The sequence below is a fragment of the Leuresthes tenuis genome, unplaced genomic scaffold (genome assembly GCF_036924035.1).
Source record: "Leuresthes tenuis unplaced genomic scaffold, fLeuTen1.0.hap1 SCAF_20, whole genome shotgun sequence".
Lineage (NCBI taxonomy): Eukaryota > Metazoa > Chordata > Actinopteri > Atheriniformes > Atherinopsidae > Leuresthes > Leuresthes tenuis.
This window is the reverse complement of record NW_027325374.1, coordinates 8,406,276-8,434,129: the sequence shown is the minus strand read 5'-3', so window position 1 is coordinate 8,434,129 and position 27,854 is coordinate 8,406,276. Positions and strand designations below refer to the sequence as shown.

General features: G+C 41.9%; 2 protein-coding genes across 5 annotated transcripts; one reads left to right on the top strand and one right to left on the bottom strand.

Moving 5' to 3' along the window:
* Window positions 1–109: 109 nt before the first annotated feature.
* Window positions 110–12,911, top strand: fbxo11b (F-box protein 11b). Of its 4 annotated transcripts, none has more exons than XM_072373920.1 (22): window positions 110–441; window positions 1,560–1,723; window positions 1,948–2,008; window positions 2,193–2,334; window positions 2,431–2,560; window positions 3,687–3,770; window positions 3,924–4,056; window positions 4,207–4,313; window positions 4,867–4,978; window positions 6,481–6,587; window positions 6,674–6,811; window positions 6,897–7,114; window positions 7,196–7,376; window positions 7,542–7,664; window positions 8,666–8,751; window positions 8,887–8,963; window positions 9,053–9,196; window positions 9,856–9,966; window positions 10,059–10,166; window positions 10,250–10,358; window positions 11,191–11,289; window positions 11,505–12,911. In XM_072373920.1, the coding sequence occupies exons 1-22, from the start codon at window positions 354–356 to the stop codon at window positions 11,632–11,634; spliced, it is 2,652 nt and encodes an 883-aa protein (XP_072230021.1). In that variant the 5' UTR covers window positions 110–353; the 3' UTR covers window positions 11,635–12,911. The 4 variants fall into 4 exon arrangements, with proteins under 4 accessions (XP_072230021.1, XP_072230020.1, XP_072230019.1 ...); XM_072373919.1 differs by having other exon boundaries at window positions 2,190–2,334; XM_072373918.1 differs by having other exon boundaries at window positions 1,948–2,029.
* A 2,827-nt stretch (window positions 12,912–15,738) lies between these two features.
* msh2 (mutS homolog 2 (E. coli)) lies at window positions 15,739–24,804 on the bottom strand. The gene is made up of 16 exons (XM_072373305.1): window positions 24,554–24,804; window positions 24,143–24,291; window positions 23,587–23,871; window positions 23,252–23,398; window positions 22,638–22,787; window positions 22,048–22,181; window positions 21,452–21,651; window positions 20,981–21,090; window positions 20,754–20,877; window positions 19,089–19,239; window positions 18,886–18,983; window positions 18,375–18,620; window positions 18,097–18,301; window positions 17,777–18,024; window positions 16,465–16,640; window positions 15,739–16,028 (listed from the first exon to the last, which is right to left on the bottom strand). Exons 1-16 carry the CDS (start codon window positions 24,759–24,761, stop codon window positions 15,852–15,854), a joined length of 2,808 nt encoding a protein of 935 aa, XP_072229406.1. The 5' UTR covers window positions 24,762–24,804; the 3' UTR covers window positions 15,739–15,851.
* Window positions 24,805–27,854: the final 3,050 nt, after the last annotated feature.

The following is a 27,854-nucleotide window of genomic DNA, read 5'->3' as shown; positions in this document are numbered from 1 at the left end:
AGTCTGACACACAGCATTTTATTGGCCGCTGTAAGAGGAAATTATAAAACGACAAATACGATTGGTCTACACGACATTCTGTTCTTTTTTCTCGCGATTGTTTCCCGTGTGGGTTAATGGCTCCTCCTGTTACAGACAGAGACGGAGCTGGCACCGAGCAGTGAAACTAGGGGAGCTGTGACACCACGGAGAAGAAAAACGCAATTACTTTCCAAATACCATTGTGTTTTTGATCGCGATTGTTTGGGGGTATCTGGGAAAAAGACTGTCCGGGTGGCATTTTGGGCCGAGAGCTAAATTTGGCAGCGGGCAGTCGAGGATAGCGGTCTATTTTTCGATAACCAACTCCCCAGATGAACTCCGTCAGAGCCACCAACAGGAGACCCAGGCGAGTGTCGAGGCCGCGCCCGGTACAGCCCGAACGTAACAACGGGGACAGAGGTAAGCTAGGCCACGGTCTGCCAGTGGTTTAAGACTAACCTGTATTAGGCGACATCATTCTTTGCATAACCCTCGTATTTGCTGCTGTCTTGTTCAGCTGTACCAGAGACTGCGGGTTTAGCAGGAAAACCCGAGGCTTTTTGCTCTGTGGCTCAGGCCAGGCCGCGCTTTGTTTGGCTTGAGTGATCGGGGCTAGCTAGCTCACCAGGTTAGGAGGCGGTTGGGGGTTGTCTTCGCTCAACGTAATGCGTATGCAGCTACACGGACATCATATGTGGCTCATATTCCTCAGCTAGAGGCAAAAGGATCGACTTTACAAGCTCTAATGTTAAGCTTCGTGTTTACTCGGCTGCAGCATACCCAGCTGTCACAGCCGTTTCTGAGGGTGTAATCTGCCATTTTTTTGGGGTGTAACGTTAACAAAAACATTAGTAGCGATTGGGGGCAATGCTAGCTAGTTGCTCCCTGCTTCGAGAGGCCACATAGATCAGCTGTGATAGATGATACTGATTTAGCTCAATTCTCCGTGTGCCTGGGTCTGTGGTGTGAAGCTAATGTTTATTATCAGATTGAACAAATACGCTCGTCTTTATTGTCGGCGCCTGCTAGCCGTTGCTTGATTTGTTTACACACACCGCGGATTTGCCAGCTACGCAGTTCAGTTTCTAGCCATTAGCTGCACGTCTCATCGACTTCATCCGCGGCCCCTAATTTGACAGCGCCACAAAGATGAGTCTGGTTCTGCCCGATCGAGAAGCAAACGTGTAGTGTCTGGTATCTGTTGGGATCAACTAAATATGAAACAAAAAGGCACTTCGGCTGCAGGGAGCGCATCTGCCTTTATCAATCAACCAACCTTTGTCTGCCTTACCGACTATTACCCTCTCTGTGGTCTGCGCAGTTGGCACACAGCATGCGAGCTTGATGTAGAACCCAATGTCCGTAATGTGTGCTGCATTATCTGAAAATGTTGGTGCAAAAAAATGTGGTGATTTTGCTTATTAAAGAAATGCGCGTCTTTATTCTGGTTGCATGACCTTCCTCTATATTGCATCTTTGTTCTTATAAGTGCATGTTTGGTATGTGGTGTGTGCATATGACATCCTTTCTCTGTTTAGATGAGGAGGCTCCTGCAGCAGCCGCAGCAGAAATGGCTATTGAGGAGTCCGGCCCAGGTGCTCAAAACAGTCCCTATCAGCTTCGACGCAAGACCCTGCTTCCCAAGAGAACCGCTGCTGCCTCTGCCACTGCCTCTGCCTGTCCCAGCAAGGGCCCAATGGAGGTTAGATTGTAGCTCTGACTTGCATTTTATGTGGCTTTTGAATGCACTTTGTGTCTACAGGCTGGAGAGTGCAGATGTGATGGATTGAGAGAGAGTAGTGCTGATTTGTTTTATCCTCCTCCAAAGCAACAATGATATTTTGGCAGCATGTTGTGTTGCCCTCTTAATTACTTATCGCTTGGATCTTGGCTTGGAATTTATATCCTGCTTGCCCTCTTTTTCAGGGAGCTTCCACTTCATCAACAGAGGCCTTTGGCCATCGAGCCAAGCGGGCACGAGTGTCCGGTAAGAGCCACGACCTGCCAGGTGTGTGTTAAAGCTCTGTCGCTAGATAAGCAAAGCGATTGCTTTATTTGGAGTTTAATTTTTGAGTTACCTGTTAGTAGTTCAGTGTGCTTGCAGTGACAAGCTTTTTATTTTTATTTTTTTCTGGAGGCTGACGTTCTGTGTATTTGTGCATTTTTAGCAGCCCCAGCAGAACAATATCTGCAGCAGAAGCTTCCGGATGAGGTTGTTTTGAAGATTTTCTCCTACTTACTGGAGCAGGACCTTTGCCAAGCAGCTTGTGTCTGCAAGAGATTCAGCCAGCTAGCAAACGACCCCATCCTATGGTGGGTGCAGCTAAAGACATGAAGACTGCTTTGCATCATTATAGGACGTACAGCTAAAACTTATTCTGCATGCTTTTTTTTTTTTTTATATTCTAGGAAACGGCTATACATGGAGGTGTTTGAGTATACTCGTCCCATGATGCATCCTGAGCCGGGCAGGTTCTTCCAGGTCAGCCCCGAGGAGCACGAACACCCAAACCCCTGGAAAGAGAGCTTCCAGCAGCTGGTAAGTTAGTCTCCACTACTGAAATTATTTCTGTTTTCTTTATTATGTATTCAACACACAAACAGTTTACATCATGATAGGGCCTTGCAATAAATGATATCTCAGGAATATCTGATATCTCTGTCAAATGGGAAAGTTAGAACAATTTTCACACACGTCGAACACATGGAAAGCAAAGTAGTGTAAGCATGTTGATTGTGTGAAGGTCGAGGACTGCACAGGGACAAACGGTAGCACAAGTATCACTTGATATTAATGTGGATAGATGTTTAAGGAAATGTCCTTAACTAAGCTACTGTATCTGTGACAGCTTTTGTCATATGTACATATATTATGACATGAGACTGCTAAGTCTCTTTTGAGCCTTAATTTCACATTTACAGTAAGATTGAATCTAAGTGTCTGTGTTCAGTTTACCTCAACAATTAGCTCTTACAGAATCTCTGAAATACTGTAGAGAATTGTATTTTTGATACAATGATAAGATTGATGAGAAATGGCTTTGAAGACTTTTTTTGGATCTCTTTGTAAATGTGTAGCTGGATCGCCTCAGGTTGATTATTGGCAAGCATGCTTGCATTATTAATTAGAACACAAGAGGAAAAATTGAAAGCGAAGACAAAGCAGTGAATGCAGTCGTAAATTAATAAAAACAATTTAGTTACTATGGTCACTTTCTGCAGGTATCCGACTCATTGCCATAAGCTATTTATGATTGTGATGTTGAGGCATTTAAGAATGCAGTATGTCATTACGTTCATTGCAAAATGCAATCAATTTTGATCACTGTGGTACCTGTTCATATGTTCTGTTGTTACTGGTTTGATGGTTGCATGAGGTCTTCAGATAATTCTGATGGATAGCAAGGTAAAGGCAAAGTACAGGAACCAGAAAATGAATAACTCTGTAGTGTAAAAGTCTTCTTGGTTATTTGACACTCAGAGTTAGAGGTTTTTTTCTGTGGGTAACTCTTGGGTTATAAATAATACCTTCAAGTGTCTAATTAAAAACTTAACTTTATCATCTTAAGAACATCTTTTGCATTGCTGAATAGGGAAGTCTGATGGCTCGGTTAAATAAAGACCAGCAGCAACGTGCACTGATATGGGCTTTTTCTTTGTTTCAGTACAAAGGTGCACATGTAAAGCCAGGCTTTGCTGAGCATTTCTACAGTAACCCTGGCAGATACAAAGGCAGGGAAAACATGCTGGTAAGTTAAAACCCTGCAGTTGAAGAGAAAACCCTTCCGTCTTGATATTTTTGCATTTCACAGCTTATCACAGCTCTTGCTATTTGAAACTGTTCTCTGAATTGTAAGTGTAAATGCACTCTGCCTGAAAGTGTTTGTGCCTTTCTCCTGCAGTATTATGACACCATCGAAGACGCTCTGGGTGGGGTACAGGAGGCCCACTTCGATGGTCTTATCTTTGTTCATTCTGGCATCTATACAGATGAGTGGATTTATATAGAGTCCCCCATCACCATGATTGGCGCAGGTAAGTATGTTGTCTTCATTGAGAAGTAGTGAAGACATGATGCCTATGCTGCATTCAATCAATATCTCTTCTAAGAAAGAGATACTCACACAGCTGTGTGTATGTCTCCATGTGTGGGGGTTTAATGAAAGGTCTCTGCTTTCCCCTCAGCTCCTGGTAAAGTAGCAGACAAAGTGGTGATAGAAAATACTAGAGACTCAACGTTTGTCTTCATGGAGGGCTCAGAAGATGCGTATGTGGGATACATGACCATCAAGGTAAACCTATTCCTCACCTCTCCCTGTTCTCAAACAGATGCAAAGAGTTGCTGTACATCAAATCTTAGGTTTTTTTTTGTCCTATTATAATGGATCATGATGTAGTCGCAGTGGGAAGGTTTGGCCTCGTCTCTCGTTTCTTAATGATTCAGTGCCAGCTACACCATGTAGAAGATCTAAGATAATGTTTAGCAGATTGTGGGGAAAAAAATTAAATGGCTGCAATTACATCAAACATAGTAGTTTTGAATGAAGTTGTTTGAAAGTTGACGACCAATCAGCTGTAACATATTAAGGCTCTTGTAGCAGCTCCAGGGTTGTTTTTATTTACGTAAAATCTTTGTTCAAACAGAAACCTTTCCTTTGGTCCTATGATTATTTTTGTCTCACCATTCCACTTCATCATTATACTCATTATATCCTGTTATAAGCTTCGAAGTATTAGTGGCACTAATGCTTCCGTAAGAGGAGTCCATTGTGGATGTGGTGGGTGGCAGAAGTGTTGTCAGTAATCGTATCCACTGTCTGACCTCAGTTGCTCTTCTGTCCTCAGTTTAATCCTGATGATAAGTCAGCGCAGCACCATAACGCCCACCACTGTCTGGAGATCACAGTCAACTGCAGCCCTAACATCGACCACTGCATCATCCGCTCCACATGCACAGGTAACAGCACAACACGCTGGTTTCAGGGTGCGAATATGCTTCATTATGTTCCTTGTTAGCACTTCCAACTCAATCTTCGCAAAAGTAGCATTTACTGGAGGACACTTATGTAATTTTTACATAACATTGGCTGCTTGTTTTTATGTTTATTCCGTGAAAAAAACTTTTTTCCGTCTTTTGTTTTGGCAACTGCTGTGAATCGCGTTTATCAATTTGTGAGGGGTAAAATCGGCCTGTTGGGTCCTAGTGTTCATAAACACTGTTGGGTCCAAGTGTCTTTCAGTCTTGGTGATGAGAAAAGCCTGTTTGTATTGTCTGATTAAGGTCATGTCCCATGAAAAGTCATTTGACATCTAGAATTGGTGAGCTGTATGTCTTACAGATGAATTATATGCTGTAAAGTCATATTCCTAATAAAGATTAATTTATTACTATGATGCTCCTTTTCGTTAAGTATAGTTTTGGACTATTGGAGGGCAGACATTGTCAGTTAAGCTATTTCTGAGATTCCGAATTCCTTTTCATCTACATGTTTTGCTTAGTTTTCAGGCTTGTCTGCGCACAGTATAGTGAATACTTTGTATTTGAATTAGTGCAATTTATTTTTTTGAGGCTACTCTTGAGTATCTTTCATGTCTGATACTGTATGAGACGTGTGCGTTTGCGTCATGTAATTGCAAGAAAAAGTTCTTGAACCCCATAGAATTACAAGGACACCACCCCCATAATTCCTATTTATAATTCTTTCAAATCATAAAAGAAAACAAACCTGATCTGTCTATAAAACTGTTCTTAAGAATGATTGGTTGGTGCCTTGATCACAATATCTTTCTCTGGAGAGTTGTAGCATTACACAAAACTTAAAAGGGCTACCAAAGCATTTCTGAGGCCTCTGTTTATCAAGTCAAATTGTCTGCAAATGGAGAAAAAAATCAGGGCTGTTGCTACAGAAACGGCGCTGTGCAACCCTCAGCGAGAGATGGGGTGAAAAAACAGCCCAACTCCTGCAGAAGTCTTTACAATGTGCTAAAATCTCTTTCCATCACAAGTAAAACACTGATTAAGAATGCTGTCGGTGGAAGCAATTTGAAAAAAAAACGTGTAACACAAGCAATTTAACATAAAAATGTCAGCAGTGTATGAACTGAAGCTTTGGGTGACGCAACCAGGCACTGACTCCAAACACATTTTCTCATTGTTTACTGAGAAAATTCATGTTTTAGAATGACAAAAGCCAGATTTCAGATCTTAACCCAGCAGTTATTCATTTAGTCAGATAGTGTTTGTCTCCATTTTGAGTAATTGGTGACGACATCCTGTTAATTTATGGACGTTAACCTTTTTTGTGTTGACAAATTCAACGACTGTCTTGTTTATTAAGACTTAAATGGATAAGTTTCAGCTTTGCAAATGTGAGGATAAGCTTGCTTCCTTTCTAATTCTCTTACAGATGAGTACTGGCAAGCCTGTTCTTGTGTGACCCCTCTGTGTTTTGTGTTTAGTGGGTTCAGCTGTGTGTGTGAGTGGACAGGGAGCCTGTCCAACCATCAAGCACTGCAACATCAGCGACTGTGAGAACGTAGGGCTGTACATTACAGACCACGCACAGGTAAGCATGCTTTATTGCCATAAGTGCACAAACATACACTCATAAATAAAAAAAACATAACCTCTCACTGCCGATCTTTGTTCCAGGGAATTTATGAGGACAATGAAATCAGCAACAATGCGCTAGCGGGAATTTGGGTGAAAAACCATGGTAATCCCATCATTAGACGTAACCACATTCACCACGGACGAGATGTTGGAGTGTTCACATTTGATCACGGCATGGTAAATACCGTCAGCTGTGTCTTGTCTAACATTTGGCTGGATTAAACGTCACAAACCCCTTAAATGAATCTCTTCTGTGTTTCAGGGTTATTTTGAGAACTGTAATATCCATAGAAATCGCATAGCAGGCTTTGAAGTGAAGGCCTACGCCAACCCCACGGTGGTGCGCTGCGAGATCCACCACGGCCAAACAGGAGGCATCTACGTCCATGAGAAAGGGCGGGGCCAGTTTATAGAGAACAAAATCTATGCCAATAATTTTGCTGGTGTGTGGATCACGTCCAACAGCGACCCAACGATACGGTAAGAACACAGAGGATGGTATTTGTAGTAATTATGAAGAGTTTATATCAAGTCGTTTGACCTCCTTCCCTTTAAATTCAGGGGAAACGCTATTTACAACGGTAACCAAGGAGGAGTGTACATATTTGGAGACGGGCGAGGTCTGATAGAGAGTAATGACATCTATGGTAACGCCTTGGCTGGAATCCAGATCCGAACCAACAGCTGCCCCATTGTACGGCACAATAAAATCCATGATGGACAACATGGGGGCATCTATGTGGTAAATACACTCTTCATTCAAGAAGCAGCAGGCAGATAGAATATGTGGAGTTCAGATTGGAATACAACCGCCTACCAGCAAATGCTGATAATGTTTCAGTTTTTGATTGATCTTCAACTCTCCTCATTGGAGGTTTTCTTACAACTGGTCCTGCTTGTGTTTCAGCATGAGAAAGGCCAGGGAGTGATCGAAGAGAATGAGGTTTACAGCAACACGCTAGCCGGAGTCTGGGTGACCACCGGCAGCACCCCTGTCCTCCGCAAGAACCGCATCCACAGTGGCAAACAGGTCAAATGGAATAATCATTTCACCTCTGAAGTCTGAAATAATCTTTAAAGCTGACAGCAGTGAGCGTCTTGCTTTCAGTAGACAAGGAAGTGGGATGTAGTGCCAGCTAACCTAACTGTTGCTCAGAACCAGGCATAACTGCGATGACACATTTTCATCCTCTAAAACAACTCAAACTCTGACTGACCTTATTACTGGCCTAATTCCAAATACTTCATTTGAACATCCTGGAAAAGCACAAACATGTACCACCTCTTTGATCCTTGCAAAAGTAACGCTTGGCAATAAGCTTTTCAACAAGTCTCACTCAGCCGATCAATAACATGGATGTTCTTCAGATGAAGTCCTTTAGATTCGAGGTAAATAGCTGTCTGATTCAAAAGTGACACGTTAAAATCCTCAGTATAGGGATTGCTCAAACCACTATGCAACGTTTGAGGTTCGAGTTGTTTTAGATTTCTATCGTCTGTAATTTGAGCAGCGGTTAGTTTTACTCGTGCTTCCTCAAGCTGCACGCTGACTGCTGTCTACTGCTGGTAAGGCCATTATCTGCCATAGACGGCGGTAATTCGGTTATTCCGAATGTATGTGTTGATTTCATGAAAACATTCAGATCAGATTAGTGTTTTTCACAGAGCTGCATTCTGCTTGTGGTGGTATCAAAGTGTAATTGAAAGACAGCGACTGTACTGGGATTTTTTTTCCCCCTACATTTGCATGCAAAATGATCGTTCTGTGAAAGATTTTTTTTAACATCTCTGTAAGCTGCTGGACTATTTTGTACTCTCTGTTACTCGGTAAAATACTGCAGTTAAAGCACTGTCCACATCTGTGTGGTGAAACTAGTTGTCCTTAAATTTGGGTGGTGCTCACATTCTCAAGGCAGCATTAGACAGACCTTGCCACAGAAAGTAGCTCAAAATGTCCAAATAGAGTTCCCTGTATTTTAATTTTTACTATCATGTAACTTCCTGCTTATCGGTTCTTCTCTTCTTCTTCAGGTTGGCGTATATTTCTATGACAATGGGCATGGTGTGTTGGAAGACAACGACATCTACAATCACATGTACTCGGGTGTACAAATAAGGTAACGAGTACCCCCGTCAGCATTGTGTTCACTGAGCATACTGATTGTGTCGGCCATTTTAATGCAGCTTATTCTACGTAAAAGCTGACTTTAGTTTCCTTTGTAAACTCACATAATCACTTTGAATTTTCTCAGGACGGGGAGTAACCCAAAGATAAGGCGCAACAAGATATGGGGAGGCCAGAATGGAGGCATTTTGGTCTACAACTCGGGTGTGTAATTAACTTTCTGTTTCATTCCATTTGTTTGGTATAAAACGACTAATTACCTTTTTGTCTAATGATGATTTAACATGTTACAGGTTTGGGCTTCATCGAGGACAATGAGATCTTTGACAATGCCATGGCCGGGGTGTGGATTAAAACAGACAGCAACCCCACGCTGAGAAGAAATAAGATCCATGATGGAAGAGATGGAGGCATCTGCATCTTCAACGGAGGCCGAGGTACTTAAACATAACGCGTTACATCTTCAGCAAGGCTAATTGCCTCGGGTCAGTTGTACGAAGCACCATAACTGTTCTTAGGCTTAACTCTTAAAGCTCAGTCACTCATCAGTTGAGTTGTCTTATTAAAAGGTGGTGAACAGAATCTGTTGAACATTAGTGCTGATTGAGGAGTAATTGTAAAGAAATAGTAGAATAAAAATAGCAGAACGAGACCAAACTGATAACAAAGTAACTGGATGTTGAATGAATGTTAATTCTTTGTTTTATCGGACAGATAATACTGTGCGTCGGTTATCTCTATAATGCAAAATCAATCGCTTCTCGTTAAATGTATCCAATAAGTTCTTCCTTGTCAGTGAGCTCTCTTCTCTGAATGAGTTAATTTCCTTTCAGTTATTTATATAAACTCTAACATGAATCTGCAAAGACACAGTTGGGGTTAAGGGGGCAGTTATAGTTCTGGTCGTCTTTTAGTTGCAATGTTAAAGGGGAACTCCGGTATTTTAAACCTAGACCTTATTTCTGGCATGAAATGCGTTTATTTTTGACGTTCTTTTTAACCATCGGAGAAGTAAAGCTGTTTTACCTTGATGTTTGTGTCTTGTGGTGATGCTCCAGTTCGTGTATAGCTAATTGTGAAATGGTTTTCTCTGGAGGTCTCCTGGAAGAGAACGACATCTTCAGGAACGCTCAGGCCGGTGTGCTCATCAGCACCAACAGCCATCCAATACTCCGCAAGAACCGCATTTTTGATGGCTTCGCAGCAGGTTAGCTTTACAAACTTTTGATTAGCACTGATATCGTCTCTGTTTATCTCCTTTTTGCTTATGTTAGGCTCATCTTTCCTTTATTCGTTTAGGTATTGAAATCACTAACCATGCCACCGCAACACTGGAGGGCAACCAGATCTTCAACAATCGCTTTGGGGGTCTGTTTCTGGCCTCTGGAGTCAACGTTACGATGAAAGGTAAATGGCTGTTCGATGCTGGACCTACATGGTCATTACATGTCTGCTCTATTACCAGATTAATTTTCCATTTGTACTTCCAGATAACAAGATTCAGAATAATCAGGATGCCATTGAGAAGGCAGTGAGCAGAGGACAGTGTCTCTATAAGATCTCCAGCTACACCAGTTACCCCATGCATGACTTCTACAGGTAAGCTTGAATCCATTTAAGTAGAGCTTAACCCTTCATGTCCCCTTGTGTTACCGTGTCGTCGGACACATCTACCCATGTCCAAATTTGGACTGATGTTTATATGTGGACAGCCTGAAATAGAGGTGACTTTAGTTAATTTTCTTTTGCTGCTTTTGGGCTTTTTTTGTCTTTGTCCCCAACATCATTTATAGTGGACTAGAACTTCTTTGTAGTGGAGTGAATTAAAGAGTCGGAATTATTTAAAATTTTCATTGCAGGCATAGCTTGCACTTCTTGTCGGTGCGTTGTTTATCCTTTCAAACAGTTGGATTCCACCTTGTACATCGCTTTAGTCACTGAGGGGGGATGCACTCTTTGCTTGTTTGAGAGATGAATACAAGCACCCATCAGTGGCTTATTTTGGTTGAATTCCCACAAACATGGAATCGTAGATTAGTCTTTAGTTGGCGCAAAGCTGTAACCATTTTCATAGTCGGTGGGGGAAAAAACTCATTGTGTAGATCCCTCATTCACTTGCTTAGATATTTTCATATTGCCTTAAATATCAGGTACCTAAGGACTTGACTGATTTAAAGATGTTTACTTGAGCTTTAGAAAATTGTGACTGACATTTTAAATGATTTCCATTTGTAGACCAAACGTTTAGGTACTTTAACCATTTTATTCACAATGCATTTTTGATAAACTGATTTTTGCACTCGGATCACAAAGGAATGGGTGATCTGCTTCTTTTTTAAAGAGTTTTGTTTCTGTGGCTGAGCATTTTCTCTCTTTACATTTAATTTATTTCCCAGTTTTCATGAAAATGAATCTCCTTTTGTCTCTCCAGATGTCACACCTGTAACACAACAGATCGGAACGCCATCTGTGTTAACTGCATTAAAAAATGCCACCAAGGACACGATGTAGAGTTTATACGGCATGATCGGTAAGCTTCATCTTACGGACATTTATCCCTTTCTAATTATTTGAAAAAGTCTGTCCTCATTTTAGTAAATGTTTTATATGTATGCTCTCTGTCTCTGTTTCAAATATAAAGCGATTGCTTTAACCTTGAAAGAAGACGAAATAGGAGTTTTTATTCTGCACGGGAGGTTAATTATCTGAATTGAAAGTTCATAATCCTGTAACTTCTTGCACCAGGTTTTTCTGTGACTGCGGAGCAGGAACATTGTCCAACCCGTGCACTCTGGCCGGAGAGCCCACACACGACACGGACACTCTGTATGACTCCGCGCCGCCCATTGAGTCCAACACGCTGCAACATAACTGAAGGCGTCTGGTCAAGTCAACAGCCTCACATTAGCATACAAACGCATTACATTGCACACAGCCATACACAAACAGTCACATACACACATCCACTTGCAGCCATAAGGACCCAAAGAGACTCTGATTGCAGCGCTCTCGGGGCGGGATCAAGGTGGAAGAAGCTGCAGAGGAAGTGGCTTCAGCCGGACACGCTGCACCAGAGGGCGCAGTGGAGCTGAGGGTAGACTGACAGAACAGCCACAAGAGATTCCTCTCTGGAGTATTTCTAACTGCAGTCCATAAACAAAGAAGATGGGAAGAAGAAGGTTGTGCTGAGGGGCTGTCAAGGTCAGCTGGTGGCACTTTGAGTGTGAACTCCTCCCGGTTAATCCTCAGCTCCTGGCCCTCTTATTCTTCTTGTTCTCAAGAACTGCTGTCAAAGACTTCCTGCTTCCTCACAGCCACCAACCCGATTGGCTGTCTTGGCAGTTGTGACTAGGCAAAGGATGGGTGGATGTTGCTCTGTGTGCATAAAAAGCAAGATTGTGTGTGTGTGTGTGATGGAGCACTTGGGCTTTTTTTTTTTTCTTTTTTTTTTTAAATATATATATATATATATATGTTCTGATCAATGGATTTTATTTCAATGCTTTCTCATGTAGTTTTGTATTTCCAAGCAAAAAGCTGACTGTATTTGAATGTCTTTTATTTTATTATATATTATAATTATTATTTTTCTTTGGTTAGCGTCCCCCCCACCCCCCACCCTGTCAACCTGCAGAAACTCTGACGTCCCAGTGGTGAAATTCTTTCTGTGAAAGAGAGTCTCATTTAAACACTAAAAACCCTCTCCTGCGTGTTAGTTTAAATGGCAGGTGGAGAAGCTCCACACTTGTATAAAGGGGTGCGTGTAAATGTGTTGTGTACAGTGCAAGTTCTGCGTGCGTGTGCGCATGAGTGTGTGTGTTTATAAGTTGATGCAGTCAGTGTTTTGTGGAGAGGGTTTCAGTAGGAGGCGTCCAAGCTCCTTTTGAACTGGAACTGAAGAGTCCGTCTGCAGTCCTCCCGTTGTCCTCACCCGCCCCCTCCCCTGTGTATCGTGGTGACTGTGGCTCTTCATGCAGCCTGAATCGTATGCATGTACCATAACATCTAGACTTAATATATTGTGAAGTATTCAATAACCATTATGTAGATGCTAGTTGGAATTCAAAAAGGGGTATACTTTCTTAGAAAGACAAAAAAAAAGAAAACAGGAAACTGGCCATTTCTAAGAAAATAAAACTTTATTAGATCAAAGATGTCTGTTTTTGAGTTCCCATGATACATGAAATTCACGTCCTTACATAAGTGCTTCTTGTTCTGAAAGGAAATGTGGCTCAAAGACCCTGAGAGAGGGAGTTTGATTGTCTAACTGCTCCCAACATTGATCACTTGACTGGTCACAAGTCATAGGAATCCTGTTGAAAAATGAAACGAGAGGTTCATCAAAAGCAGCTGGTGGTATTTAGGGTTAATGGTCATATTGCAGAATTAATTTAATTGTAGTGTGAAATGGGAGATGTTGCTGGATTACTAAGGGGTCACGGGGTGCTTTTAGACTTGTTTTAACAATGCTGGGTTTTATTTTTACATAAAACGAAATCACCATTTCAAGTACATCAACTGAGAACTAATCATTCTGTGATGCAGTCTAAGAAAAAATAACAGACCGGGACAGAAATGTTTTCCTCTGTTTCCTCAAAAGTTGCAATTAAACCTGTGTTCTGTTGCTCCAGAGTTAGTTTAAGGATAAAAACTCATGATCTCATCATGATCAGAAAAGAAAATATATGACACAACTGCTGCGAGTTTTTCTGGGAGCTTGATTGGCCCAAATAAATATTAAACTACAGTTCAGGTGGACAGGGTTGTTCAAATGTGGCAATGAACAAAGGTGTGCCTGAAAGGACTAAAGCAACTCAAAGCAGTGACCCCAGACAGCTGTAATGGTTTCAGGACAAGTTTCTCACTGTTCTTGAGTGACCCAGACCTCAATTTGGTCACTGCACAGAACAGAATAAATGTTTCCCAACCAACCTGACGAGATCGGAGAGGATTGACTAAGAAGAACATGTTAGTGTCCAAATGCAGGTGTGCTTAGCCTATATCAACGGAAAGCACACACTTCATGAAAATTAGGTCAGATTGGTGAAGGAAAAACTTCATGGTTATGGTTTCTAAATGCGATTTACTGACAGAACAATCAATCCTGTGCATAGTCATCAGAGCTCTTTAGAGGATCATTACACAGTAAAACTCGTGGTCTAATTTTTATCAAACGTGACCAACAGAGGAAACATTGAGCAGAGCCGTTACACAATTTACTGCAACCACCTGAATCCGTTGATGTTAAGATACTATAATACGGTGGTGAGCCCTCAGACATGCCTACACCAAATGTGCGCTATATGATGCTGCAGTTCTGGGAAACCTAGATCAGCTGAACATGTGCTGGTGTTGACAGAGCAAAGAAGTCCAGATTGGCACAAAGAAGGGTCTAAAATTCCTGCGATTCACTTCACATTTGTGAAAATAAGCCATGAACAGCCAAATGTCAGTGCAGTGTCCTCCGGAACTTCAGTTTACTCTGAGCCTTGCTGCTGTGAAACTCCTGTTTAGATCTAAAATTCAACCGAATCATTTGGCAGAGCTGTGTTAACGGCATAAAATGGTATAAAATATTTATACAGCTAAAACAATTAAATATATTCTGAAATGACAGATCTTATGGTTCCTCCCAAAATAACACTGTAAGTGTATGGAGTAAGAAAAGGTGTTGCTTCTGCCATTGTTCATTTTCTTTAATACAAGAAAAGAAGCTGAATCTTTTTCTGACAAATTAATTATAAGATGTTCATTACCACATCAAGTACGGAGCCTATGAGGAGGAAATCTGGACAAACCAAGACAAAAAACACAGAAAACATCTGTAAAATTAAAAGTAGTCAGTTTGGCTCCAAATTGTAGTCAGCTGCATGTTTTGATCAACCTTGAAATACTGTGATTTTCCAGCTGCGATGCCTAAAGGCGATGGACCGTGCTTAGAAGGGCACACACCTGTTCACACAGGGTCCAACAGTTCAGGCTCTTCCAGTATCAGAGAAAAGATGAAGCACTATTTCTTCAGTAAATGGTAAAATAAGTGTAAAATCACCAGCGCTCTTTAGATTCTTCAGCCGTCCTGCCAAACAAAGTAAAAGAGCAAGCGCTGAAGTCAGCGAGGAGGCATGAACCCTACACTCTGATAGAGATAAGAGGACAAAAGACGACAACCATCTCACTACTTCAGTCAAGGTCCTAATGTTTTTAATAGCCCGACATTAGCCACCTCTTTTGTGCAGAACTTCAAGCTCTATTTCAGGTGCATATCTACAGTTAAGCACGGTAGTGGTAACGTGGGGGCAAGCGTGGACCAGCCATCAGCCATCATTGGTAGTTTTTGTGGTGGGTCACGGGACAATAGGGCTGAAAATGAGGCATATGATTCATATACGAGTCATATAATTGATTCATGGGCTTTCAATTAGTTTCACTTTCCTACCTCAGCCCCTTTCTCATGCTGCTGTCAGTCAGTCAGATGGAACACACATGCTTATATGAACGTGGTTGAAAAACGTGCAGCACAACATAAACGTGTCACCAAATTACAAACTTTTCTTTTGGTGCTGTCGCTACTACAAAAGGCCTCTTTCAAAGAGAGATGAGCAAGTTGAGCCTGTTTTTACAGCGATAGAAGAACATTTAAAACCAGGTCAGGTTAGGTTTATGCATGTGATTTTACCTCTTCTTTTCTAAACTCCTGGCTTTCTAAAAAAAATTAAACAAGCTTTAGTGTTTTCTGCTCGTCTCTAAAAAGTAGTAAACCTACAGCTTAAGGTGAGAAAAGTGGTGAGAAAACTCCAGATATGCCTACTGCAAATATGTGCTGGATGATGTTTAAGTTCTGGGAAACCCAGATCAGCGTAACATGCGCTACTTTTGACACAGCAGCCAGATTTAGATCAGCTTTGGTTCATCTAGACCTAATGAAGCCAAAAGCAATCTGCATCATACATCAAAGTACACATGACTCAGCCACAAAAAATACAGGAAAGGAAAATTCTTTATTGAAAAACTATACAGTTGAAGCACTCTATTGCGGTCCCATGCAGTAGATAAGCTTTAAGCTTCGGTGAGAACAGAATGTGTGTCTGGAAGTCAGGCAGTTTTTACAGAAACGCAGCGAGCAAGAATCTCACTGATGTACGTGTTGTTTTTGGCGACCAGCCCCTGCTTCATTTTCCTGAGCTCCACCTTCACCTCTTCCTCAGTCATGGTGGCAACAGGAAGTGCCTTTACCTTCTTCAGAAAGTCCTGGATCAGGTTTTCTCCTGCCTGAAGGAGAGGGAGAATAGAATTTTACAATGACTGCCGTTAACCATAGTAACAGCTCAGACATTCAGCTGTCTGAACCAACTGGAACCCAAGTGGAACTCTCCTCTTTCCAGAGATTTAGCAAACTCAAATCCAAAAGATGTGGATTCCAGTGACACATTTTGCTGAAAATTCTTTCAACTCTGTCTGGCGCCATGATAGGCTCTGTGGCTTTGTTTTTCCTCAAATATAAATCTTAAAACCCCCTGAGTACATGGAGCATTGCTGGCAGTGTGGGTTTTTAAGAGCCAACAGCAGAAAATTATTTTTACGCTGCCTATAAATGCTTATCAAACCTACCACATCATGTTCTGATCTGTCCCTGGGCCTGTCCCTCCACAGCATATGACGTCAGCATAGACTGTGTGTATCGAGCGGCAGAAAGACTGAGCCCTACCTGTTTGTCTGTCCGTCGTTTCTTGGCCTCGGGCTCTTCCTCCTGCTCCGACATATCCCCGGCGGGTTCTTGGAACTCCTCCAGCTCCTCTGCCTTCTCCTTCGCCACCGCCAGCACTGATGGTGGGAAGCAAGCCAGCTCAGCCACGTGGATTCCAAAACTCTGGTCACAAACACCTGAAGATGAGATAGTTCATTTAGATGAGAAATTACAAACAAAACCATTTTTGTCACATATAAAATTTCATGCTCAATTGTCAAAAATAACAGAAATGTTACACCATGAAACAGGATTTATTGCTAGAGGATAATAAAAAGGTTCAGCTTTGAGGGGAAAATGTGACTATTGTGTTAATATTGAGGTATTGCTAGGGATGCATCACTATCAATTCTGATCAAATGTAATAATACATTTATATTAAAAAATAGCATCCAGTCAGTTCATGAAGAAAACCTTAAACGATCCACTGAAATAAACAAATGTTAAATCAACTGTGTAAATGAAAACTGTACTGAAAGAGCGATAACATATAATCAATAAGTAAGTCAATATGACTGTATCATTCGATTGACTGGATAGTGATGAATAAAGTCAGATATGATAACACGCAGGAAAATGAGTAGCAATTTATCTTCACTTCAGCTCAGTGCTGGAGCAAAACACTCACAATCAGCCTGCCCCAATTCAAGTTTGTTTCCCAACACAAGCTTGCAATATTGACAATATTGAGTCTAAACTGTATTGAAACTGTTCCGTGGAAGTGGATAAACTGAAAAGTCAGAATAACTGAAATAAGCCTGGCCCCTTTGGTAACCTGGGTTTATGGAACAGCAGTCAGTCCGGGTAAAACCACAGAATCTTTCATCTGCATAAAAACTGAAGAGGAAAAATTATGAATGAGATATAATGTGTTGAATCGAGCTTTAAAGGATCTGTTTCCCTTTCATGGAGCCAGCTCTCCTGTTACTCTCCTTCATCAGAGTTTATGTGTATAAGCTAAGTGTCAGCTGACTGTGGCTTTAGATCTCTCAGACACATCCTCAGCAAGAAAGCAAAAGAGCTTTCTTTCAGAGAGGGTCTGAACATCAACACCAGGCCAGAGAGATTTTTTTTTTAATTTAAGGGAAATGAGATATTATCATAAGAACAGCCCACTATTAACTAGCTCATTCTTACCCTGAGCTGTGTTTCCAAATGACAGAGTAAGTGGGGAAAACTTTAAAGTGGTAGCTGAACAACCCTAACCAAAAATTATTTTAATTAAAGTTCACACATTGATGCTAATCAATGTATGAAACTAATTTTAGCCTACCTGGTTTGACTCTGTAAAGCATTGTGAGCGTGTTGTGGGACGTCAGGGCCGTGACATGCAGGTTGTGGACGGTGGGCTGCTGTGCTGCCAGCGCTGTCAGCTCATGGAAGTGAGTGGCAAAGAGGCAGAAGCAGCTGATTTTGGAGGCGATGTGCTCGCTGATGGCCCAGGCCAGCCCGAAGCCGTCATAAGTGGATGTGCCCCTGCCGAGCTCGTCAATTATGATGAGCGAATTCTCTGTAGCCGACCTGCGGGGATGATGTGGATGAGAAAAGGCTACTGGATGCATCATTTAGTGAAAGTGCATGTCTTGTCCTTACCGCAGAATGGCAGCAGTCTCCAACATCTCGGACATAAAGGTGGACACTCCTTTCACTTGACTGTCTCCAGCTCCCACCCTGGCCAGGACACTGTCAATCACACTAAGCTCCGCCTTCTCACATGGCACAAAACAGCCGATCTGAGCCATGAGAGCAATGACACCCACCTGCCGTATAAATGTCGACTTGCCTCCCATGTTTGGTCCTGTAGGCAACAAAAAGGGTTAGCTAAGGATCTTTCTTCTCTCCCCCGTTCACATTCCTGCGGCGTTTCTCACCTGTTATAATATAGAAGCTCCTCTCGCCATGGACAAAGGTGATGTCATTAGGAATGAAGGCAGTGTCTGCGTCCGTCTCCATGCAGGGATGTCTGGCCTGCAGCAGCTCCAGACGCCTGCAGCCGTCGTCTAAGAGGCACGGCCTGACGTATGGCACAGGGGCAGAGACGGACGCCACGGCAAAACTCACCACTGCGTCCAGCTGCGCTATCACGTCACTCAGCGTTTGGAGGGGATCCACATAACCTGGTGGTACATAAGCGTTAAAAACTTTAAACAAATGACCAAAGACAGGAGACTGGAGCATGTGCAGGCCTCCAAAACGATTTGTAAGATAAAAGAAGTTTAATGACCTTTGTAGGAAATTTGAATGAAATCAATTACTAACCAGCACATCAGGCAAATTATAAATGTAAGAATTCATGATCGTTTCCACGTAGTCAGACTCTTTTGGCCAAATCAATGCCATGCTGTCAAGACACAGTGAGCAGCATGTGATGGGATCCCGCACCTGAGGCAATGTTGATGATCTCTTTGACGATGGCGTTCTGGGCCTCCTCATACTCTTCCCTGCTCTTGGTGTATTCCTCGTTCAGAGAGCTCAGCTTACTGCAAACACGTGAAAGGGCACATTCAAGAGGTCAGGCCATCATCTGACAGTAAGAGAAGAGTTATCCAAAACTTCCTTCGGACATGTGACACAGCAAGACCGACCTGTTGGTGAAGCGCACTCCGTTCTTCTGAACGTCCAGCGTGGTGAACTTCTTGTTGTTCCTCAGACTCTTCTCCTCCTTGCACGTGACTCGCAGGTAGAAACCGAGCATGGCGTTTGACTCCAGCTTCACTGTCTTACCGGCATCCAGACCTGAAACACAAAAGTTCACACAATTTGTTCCAGAGACACCTTAGATAGAGATGGAGTTGAAGAGTCACGTAGTGGTGAAGCTTCGCTGACTGCTGCTTCGACCACCACGAAAAACTATATGGAAGTAAAAGCTGGACGTTGCTTCCTGGTAAAAAATAAAAGTAAATATAGCTGCAAGCAGCGATGGTGGGGGTCTAGCAGCATAGCACAGAAACCTATGAACTCGTCTACATCAGGGATTCCAACGGTACCTCATTTGTGCAATATGAGTTATGAGCAAAATACATTTTTGCTAAATATAGCGCACCCTATAGGTCAAAGGTCACCAAAATTCTTGGGCCTCTTAAAGAAGGAGTCATGAGTCTGTCTTATAAGTTTGATGTCAAAAGACCAACCGGTTGCTGAGGTATGGTCTCACTTCCTGTTTGGTTGTAGTGGGTGAATAAAGTTGAAATTGAAAAATCCGCTTCATAACTTCATAACTGCGGATTGGTCCAAAGACACTCGGTGCCAATTTTCGTGAGAATCGATCAAGATTTGTGACCGCAAAATTTTTTTTAAGCTTTTTAACAAAATCCAAGATGGCGGAAAATCTAGTCAGACGGAAATGCGTTGGACTCGGCATGATCCAAGGATTCCAACGGTACCAAATTTGTGAAATTTGGACCAACGACTCCAAAGTTATGCAGCTGAATGCACTTCAAAGTTTGACGTGTTGGTGGCGCTAGAGAGTTTAGATTTTGGGCACCAAAATTCTTGAGTTTGTTAATGGAACCGTCCTAAAAACGTGTGCCAGATTTCACAACTTTTTACCATAGCGTTCATGGGGCTGCCATAGACTTCAATTGCAGCGGAAAGTAGATCAATAATAATAGGAAAACCAGCAATAACAACAGATGTCTGCAGCTTTGCTGCTAGACCCCTAAATATCATGTAAATAGAAATTATTTATAAAAATAATCAAGTCATAGTAAAAGTGTCTTAGAACTTAGACTGAAGTACATGAGAAACAACACAAGCCTTTCTTTGTTAAACTATACTCCCATTAGGAGTCAAATAGACTTACATTATACATTAGAGCATGGCTAACGTATGACTGAGCAGTTGCTAATGTATTGGAAATGGTTTGCACAATACTTGGGGCTTTGTCCAAGGACAGCAGAACACACGGAAAGGTTGTGAATGGAGCCGAAAAACCTTGTGATTAGAGGCACCTCATTCTTCCAGCTGAGCCACAGCTACCCATTGAGTCCATACAGCCATGCACGAGTGCATAGTGTCCACCGGTTATTAGTTACCTTAAAGCGTGTGTCTCAAAGGCTAAGTCAGCAGTGAAAAGCTAAACCTGGGGCTTCAAAGTGGTAGCTAAACCAAGAGGTGAGGTGCAAGCTAAATGTAAAGTCTTAAATACACACATTTTAGAACATGCCAACTGCATGATGGAAACAGTTTGCTGTGGCTGTTTTGTTGCACCATTCCTAAAAGGCAAACCCAGCTTTTGGATGTGCACTTACCCAGTTCTCTGGCCGCACTGTTTAGCACTGTCTGCATGTTTTTCTCCAGTGCATCCATCTTTTCTCTCAGCTCGCTCAGGACCGGATCAAAAGATGCCTTCACCAGGAACTCATGATGGTCGATCTACACGTGAGCCACGACACACAAGAGAAGACAACAAAGTTTAAACAACCAAGAAAACGCTAACATGTGGAAGCAAAAAAGAAAAAAAAAAAAAAAAAAAGACCTGGTTCATGTCCAGTGTGGTTTCAATCATCTCCTGGTACTTGGTGAAGTCATTCTGGAGGTCTTTGAGAGGAGAGGTAAACACTGCCTGCAGCAGAACCTGGTAGCTCCCTGCAACACACACACACACACACACACACACACACACACAGAAAATGTAACAACTCTGTTTGTTGGTCATAGATTTATGAGGCATTTAGATTTATTATGCAATATGGTTATCATATTACAAAGAGAGCAGTCTTGAGACACCGAAACAAATTTAGTCCAGTGAGTACAGCAAAGATATCAAGACATGGGGACATGAGATGCCAGTGGTGGTACTTGTTTGTACGTACGTTTGTCCCCTGGAGCCCACAGAAAAATAACTGAACAGATCTACAGCTTCAGCCTACTGTGAATACTGTGAATGCATGCCTCGACCTGCAGAATATGTCCACGTTGACTGTATCAGCAACAGGTTTGTGGGTACCTGAGTATCTCTCCAGGACTGTGATGAGGGCGGGCATGTGGCTCACGGCCTGGAAGACACGGTAGCAGTCCTGCAGCGTCGCAGTGTGGCGGTGAAACTTCTTGGCGAGGCGGTGAAGATCAGGAAAGCGCCGCAGCAAATCCTCCTGACAAGTCTGCCTCAGCTCGGAGTCGCATACAAAACTCTCCACCAGGTCCAGCCTGTCGTCACACACACACACACACAATAAAAAAAAATGTGAAGAAGCTTAAAGTCCTGAGAGAGTAATGGACATCCATAGCAGATTTTAGGGAAATCTACACCATGAGAGCTGAGGTTTTAACCAGTAGGGGTTTTAAACAGTAGGATTCAATAAAATATAAGAATAAACAGACAGACAGCGACTTCAAGTGACAGCACAAAAATTAAGAATGTGCTCTTAAGTTTTCTGGCCCTTGTTTATCCAAACACTGATGGTCCTGCTCCAAAATCATTACATGAATTAACACGAACTAAACACTGAATTACCTCAATCAGAAAGAGATCTGACCTGTTTCTCTTTCGGCTTTATTGAAACAACAAACTGTGGCAGTTTATCCCCATCACTGTATGATTACCTCTCCTCAATTTTAGTTTTGTCCATGAGCGGTTGTTTGATCCACTGGTTGACCAGCCGCTGACCCTGCGGAGTGCGGCACTTGTTCAACAAACCGGCCAATGAATGAGCTCCGCTGGTGTCATCAGGTGAACCCTGGAGGAAACAATTCCAACACGGTACAATGAATAAACAACACAGTCAACCGCTTTAGCATCTTTTGCAGGGAGAGTGCGATCCATTTGTTTTTATTTCATCTATTTTTTTACAATAGATCAAACAAGCATCCTCTACAGAACTACAAAAGTAAAAAGTGGGTCTCTTTAAGTGTGTGTTTGTTTTACCCTTCTCTTGACAACCTGCCCCACAGGCTCATTTTGTGCATTATAGAAACAATAAAAACACACTCACATATTAAATGCTTATAATAATTAAATAAATAAATAAGACACAAAGAAATGCTCACAAAATGACCTTTGCATTCATTTGCCACCATTGGAATGTATAGAAGTTCAACTCATTCTCATTGTGGGAAAGCTGCAGTCGACTTGCACTTGTTTACTTTGTGGGGGTAAAATATGAAGTCCTACGGCATGAGTAAAGGTTACTGACCTGGAAGAGGTTCAGAGCCCCGACGGCAGCGTTGTCTAGCCTCATGTACTGACCCAGGTCCAGCGTGGCAAGACTGAAGGAGTTGAAGTTGGATTCATCTGAGAGCAATTCAAGGTAACGCACGGCTGCAGCCAAACATGACATGGCCACCTGTGAACGAAGCCATCCGTGGAGACTCGGGTCAAACTATTTTCCCCATGAGGTCTTCTTCTATTCTGACATATGTGCACGTCCGAAGAAAGGACATAAGAAAGCCAACTTCCAGTTGTTTTACATTTTACGAAGCACTTAACAATTCAAGGGGTTTTATTCCCTTATTTCATCATGCGCACAACTCTGCGCATGGCAAGAAATACACGAGTATTTTTATTTTGCCATAAAAGTATTGACACAATCTCATAAGATGACAAGCAAAGTTGTAAATTATCTATAAGAATTTAAATGTTACATCATAACTAGTTGAAAAAGACTAGTTCCTTTTCTAGATATTGACTGACTGCATGTGTATGGAATGCTTCTAGCCCACTGACTTCAAACAAAAAACACAAGGACTATTGGTCCATTGTGGCCTCAGCTGTAAGTGTGTTAAATCGGCCCCTTTTTTTTTGAGTCACCTGCTTGTCCAGCTCAGGCAGGGTGTTGCTCGCCACCGTCTCTCCTCTCTTAGCTCTCAGCAGCCTGTTGAGATCCTGGACGATGTCCTTGCTACTGAAATCTGCTCTCTTTCTGTCAGACACCAGCAGGCCGCCACGCTGTACCACCTACATCAGCAACAAAAACAACCCAGTCTGCACACAATAATCACTGCATACTGTACCTGTGCCAAGCTGACATTCACACCAATGTGGCAAAAACTAGTAGATTAGGTGTTTGTGTTGCTGAGGGGCCTTACTGAACATGCAATGTAAAACAATCTCAATGGCACCACCGTGGCATCACTCTCACATACCTCCCGCAGTTTGTTCCCATCAGTGCTGCAGTCACCCTGAGCTAAGAGACACTCTTTGGGGCTGATTTGGACGAGCAGGGACTCAAGGTTGGAGAAGATCTCGTTGTCAGGAAACTCACACACTCCCATCGTCCTTTGGGCTGCGTCCACATAGCCGACCCCGACCACACGCTGTCCGTCGGCTCCAGTCGCAAAGCGCACAGCTACAACTCCCGCGCAGCCTTCTGCTCCGGTTCCACCACCAAAGAGAATCTCCTCGAACTGAGTCAGGTTTCCCGGAGAGGCCTGTATTTGGGAGGAGGCAGGAAATGGAAATGCAGCGGCCCAAATGTGACAGAAATCAGCCTTCAGTCATTTATCTGTTTAGTTGGTTCGAAAATGTTCTGTTTTCTTAAAGGTTCAGACTTTTCAGCTATTGGGATTGAGTATTTTTTATTTTTTTGCTATTTCTTTCTGAAATACTTTTGTGCAAAACACCTCAAGGCAAAATAAATCAATCAGAGCAGGATTGTAGGCCTCTTTTTGTGCTACATGTTAGATTGTTGACATGGCACACCTTGTACTCGATCCTCCAGTCGTGCTCCTTGCTGCTCTTGCTGTGGTTCCTGTACACCTCCACTCTGTACTGCCTCACCAGCAGCAAGTCTTTCACAAAAGCCTCAAAGTTCAGCTTACTCAGAATCACACCCTCCAGCTTGCGGCTCCCTGTGGACCAATAAGAACAACATCAGAACTCCATGCTTGCATAGATCTTAGTGACCGAAACGAGTAAAATTTGAGAGAACGGCTATAATAATTAAACGATATTAGCGTAGGTGATATAAGGTGATAGCTTCACTCTACGCTTTCTAGGCTACATTTAACTGTTTCAAGTCAGACAACTAAATCAGCTTGCTAATCAGCAAATGCAACCTGTCATCAACTTGAAAGCTTCAGCTAAGTAAGCTAGGCTGCTCCAGGCGGTTACCTGATCCCAAGTATTTGATGACCCCATTCGTCTTAAAAACCTCCTTCGCAGCAAATATGGCGTCTTTCCCGTGAACTGTATAGTAGTCGTTACGGTCAAAAATCCTGAACGTTGTGTCGGGTTTCTCCGGCATGGAGAAAATAAAGTTCAAAAAGCCGTTCTCGGCTGCACTGTCCATGGAAAGGTTCTGCTTCGGCTGCACCGCCATGCTGGAATCTCCCGCCACCGATGGAGCCAAACAGGAAGCTACGTTGTCATTCTGCCGTGTTCCCATGGAAACCGGGACAGAGCTCAACGCTTCTTCTTTGGTAATAGTAATGTTCTGGAAATTGGATTGGATTGGATACGCACTACCGCCACCTACAGTGGTGGAGGAGGAACAGAAGTACAGACGGATAGCATGAACTCAGAGGTGGAGCGTGATCCAGTTTATAACGAAATGCCCCAATCTTAGACTGCATCGATCTGGTGTCAGATCAGAAACATAACTGTAAAGACAAAGCATATAAACATTTACAATAATTTACATTTATTACATTGATTCAAATGTAGAGAAGCATCACTGTACATATTCATGTTGTGTTGTTGGTTTGTGAGGAAGTAGAGGCCTTCACAAGACACATCAACTCAATGGACAGCGACATCAAGTTCACAAGGGCAGATGTAAAGGAAAACAAGCTGCCTTATTTGGATTGTGAGGTACAAATTGAGGAGGATGGAAGTCCTAGTACTGGGGTATACTGGGAACCTACAAACCCAGATCAGTAACTTCCCTTTTACTCACATCACTCACTAGAGCACAAACTGATCATCATCAGAACTATACAACATCAGGCTGAGAATGTCCATAACAAGGCAGAGGGAAAAGAAAAGGAACAAATAAATGGCAATAGAGTTTTCTTTTAAAATTTCAAACCCTTGCATTCTGTATTTGTGTACATTTTACAAATTATCCTAACTTTTTGGAACCGGAGTTACGAACATCATTTTAGATGGCAGTACCTAAATACAGTGTCAAAAACTAGGACTGGTTTGGGTAGTGATTAACAAGAGATTTCCCCTTTAAATCAGCTGAGTTGTATCTCATTAATCTTTTTTTTTTTGAGTCATCAGTTAGTCATCATTACAACTGTCCTCTCAAAAACACTTCACCTCATATATATAATAAATCACTCACATAATCATATCATCCTGAAAAACCAAACTTCCACATGGTCTTACACACCCATGCACTAAAGAGTGGGGAAGGAAAGTGTGGTTTGTTTTTCCAGAGAAAGCTCTTTGTTTCTAACAAGCTTGATCTAATTGCATTAGTGTAGCAACTCTTCATGTGTTTCCACAGGTCCTGGGTAGAAAAGAGGTGTGTGTTCCCAGTTCTTACAACTCATTTTTTGCCACTGTCTGGTCTGTGTTACAGCTTGGCAACATTCGCAGTTAGTAAATGAGGGATAGAGTCCACGAAGAAGGCAGAAAATCAGAGTGCAGCCTTTTAAATCGAACTTACAGAAAGACCTAAAAGATCATTCATGATTTTTTCAATTACTTAGAATTAGAGTCCAAATGTTTATTTCAGCAAACCTTTAATGCATCTCCATTATTAGCATCATGTATTATGAGAAAACATGACCTTTCCCAGATAGCTTGTGAATTAAAGGCCAAGCAATATGAACATTTGGAGACAAAATTTGGAGACTCAATCTGTGCAAATCTGTGCAAAAAGATTTTAAATTTTCAATCAAAACTTTTTAACTCAAAATTTCCTGTGGCAATCTATTTATTTTTTTATTGCACAATGAAGATATTTTACTTCAGCATGACTAACGAGTAGCATGAATTTTTGCAGGATCAATCATTCAAATGATGCAAAGCATTTTTACAACACTGTGACCATAATCAAAAACAAAAGAATTCACAAAACGAAGGCAAATTATCAATAAAGAGTCCAAGTAATCACTTTTCAAAATGTTTCCAACAGTAAAGCTACTTTTTCCTTAATAAAGAAGATAAAACCAATTATCTATCCTAGTGAAACTTTTAGCCCCCATCTTTCAAATATTCTTTTATAAGTCTGGTTTGCATCATTTTTAATACTGTAAGCGGTCAACCTTTGACTGACACCTGGTTGTTATCATATTAGGATTAAGACTCGGTTCTGACACCATGTCGTGGTCTGATTCTGTTTTTTAATTAGTTGCTGCAGTCCTCCGGCATCTGTATACTAAGAAAAAGCTGGATGGGCAAATGTTAGAAATATCTATTTTATTGTGTTTAAATCGCTTTCCTCACTCTGAGTAACACTTTGAGTAACTCTGACTGTTTAGGGAAAAAGTGAGTGTTCAATTTCTAAAGAGATCAAAAAGCAAGTGAATCAGCTGGTAGAATTAGATAAACACAAGTACATGAAAAGCTTTCCAAAACTGCTCCTAATATCAGGTCTCAATTTCAAAGGAAGACCAAGACATTGGTTGCTTTTTCTGTACCTGACCTTTTTAGATTAATGTGTTTTTGCTTGTTAACTGCTGAAACACTAACCTATGAATCATTCACAGAATAAAGGACACCTAACTCAAGGGATGAACCAGTGTTGTGTCTACACATAACAGACAGCATAGCGGAGAACCAAGTTATAGCTATATCTATATGCACTTTGTTACACCAATAAAACACCTATAAAAGTTGTGCCTATAAAAATGCCTTAGATAAGAAAGTTTAGCAGATATAAAACACCAACAAGATGATTACTAGAGCTTTAATACAAATGTTTGGCATGTCTGAGTACAGTGTGCAGTGAATTCTTAAAGCATTTGAGGAGATTGGAACAAAGGAGCAAGTGTCAGGTCGAAAAAAACCCAAAAACTATCTACAATAAATTAGCAGGATCAGAAAGTGATGTTTTTAAGAAATTGGAAAAAAGAAAATCCTGCAAAGACCTCACAGGAACTGAGAGATGCATCTGGACCTTAAGTTGGTCAATCTACTGTTCACTGAGGGTTCATCAGAAATGGTCTCCATGGAAGGGTGGCTGTCAAGAAGCCATTCTTACTGAAGGGGAACAGGGAGAAAAGGTTGAGGTATGCCAAATGATACAAGAAGAGGACTGAAGATCAGTGGCAACAGGTCTTATGGAGGGTTTAATCCTACCCAGAGCCCGAACCTCAACATTATTGAAGCAGTGTGGGATCATCTTGACAGAGAACGGAACAAAAGGCAGCCAACATCCAAAGAAGAGCTTTGGGATGTCCTTCAAGAAGCCTGGAGAACTATTCCTGAAGACTACTTAAAGTACTTACAAGAAAGTTTG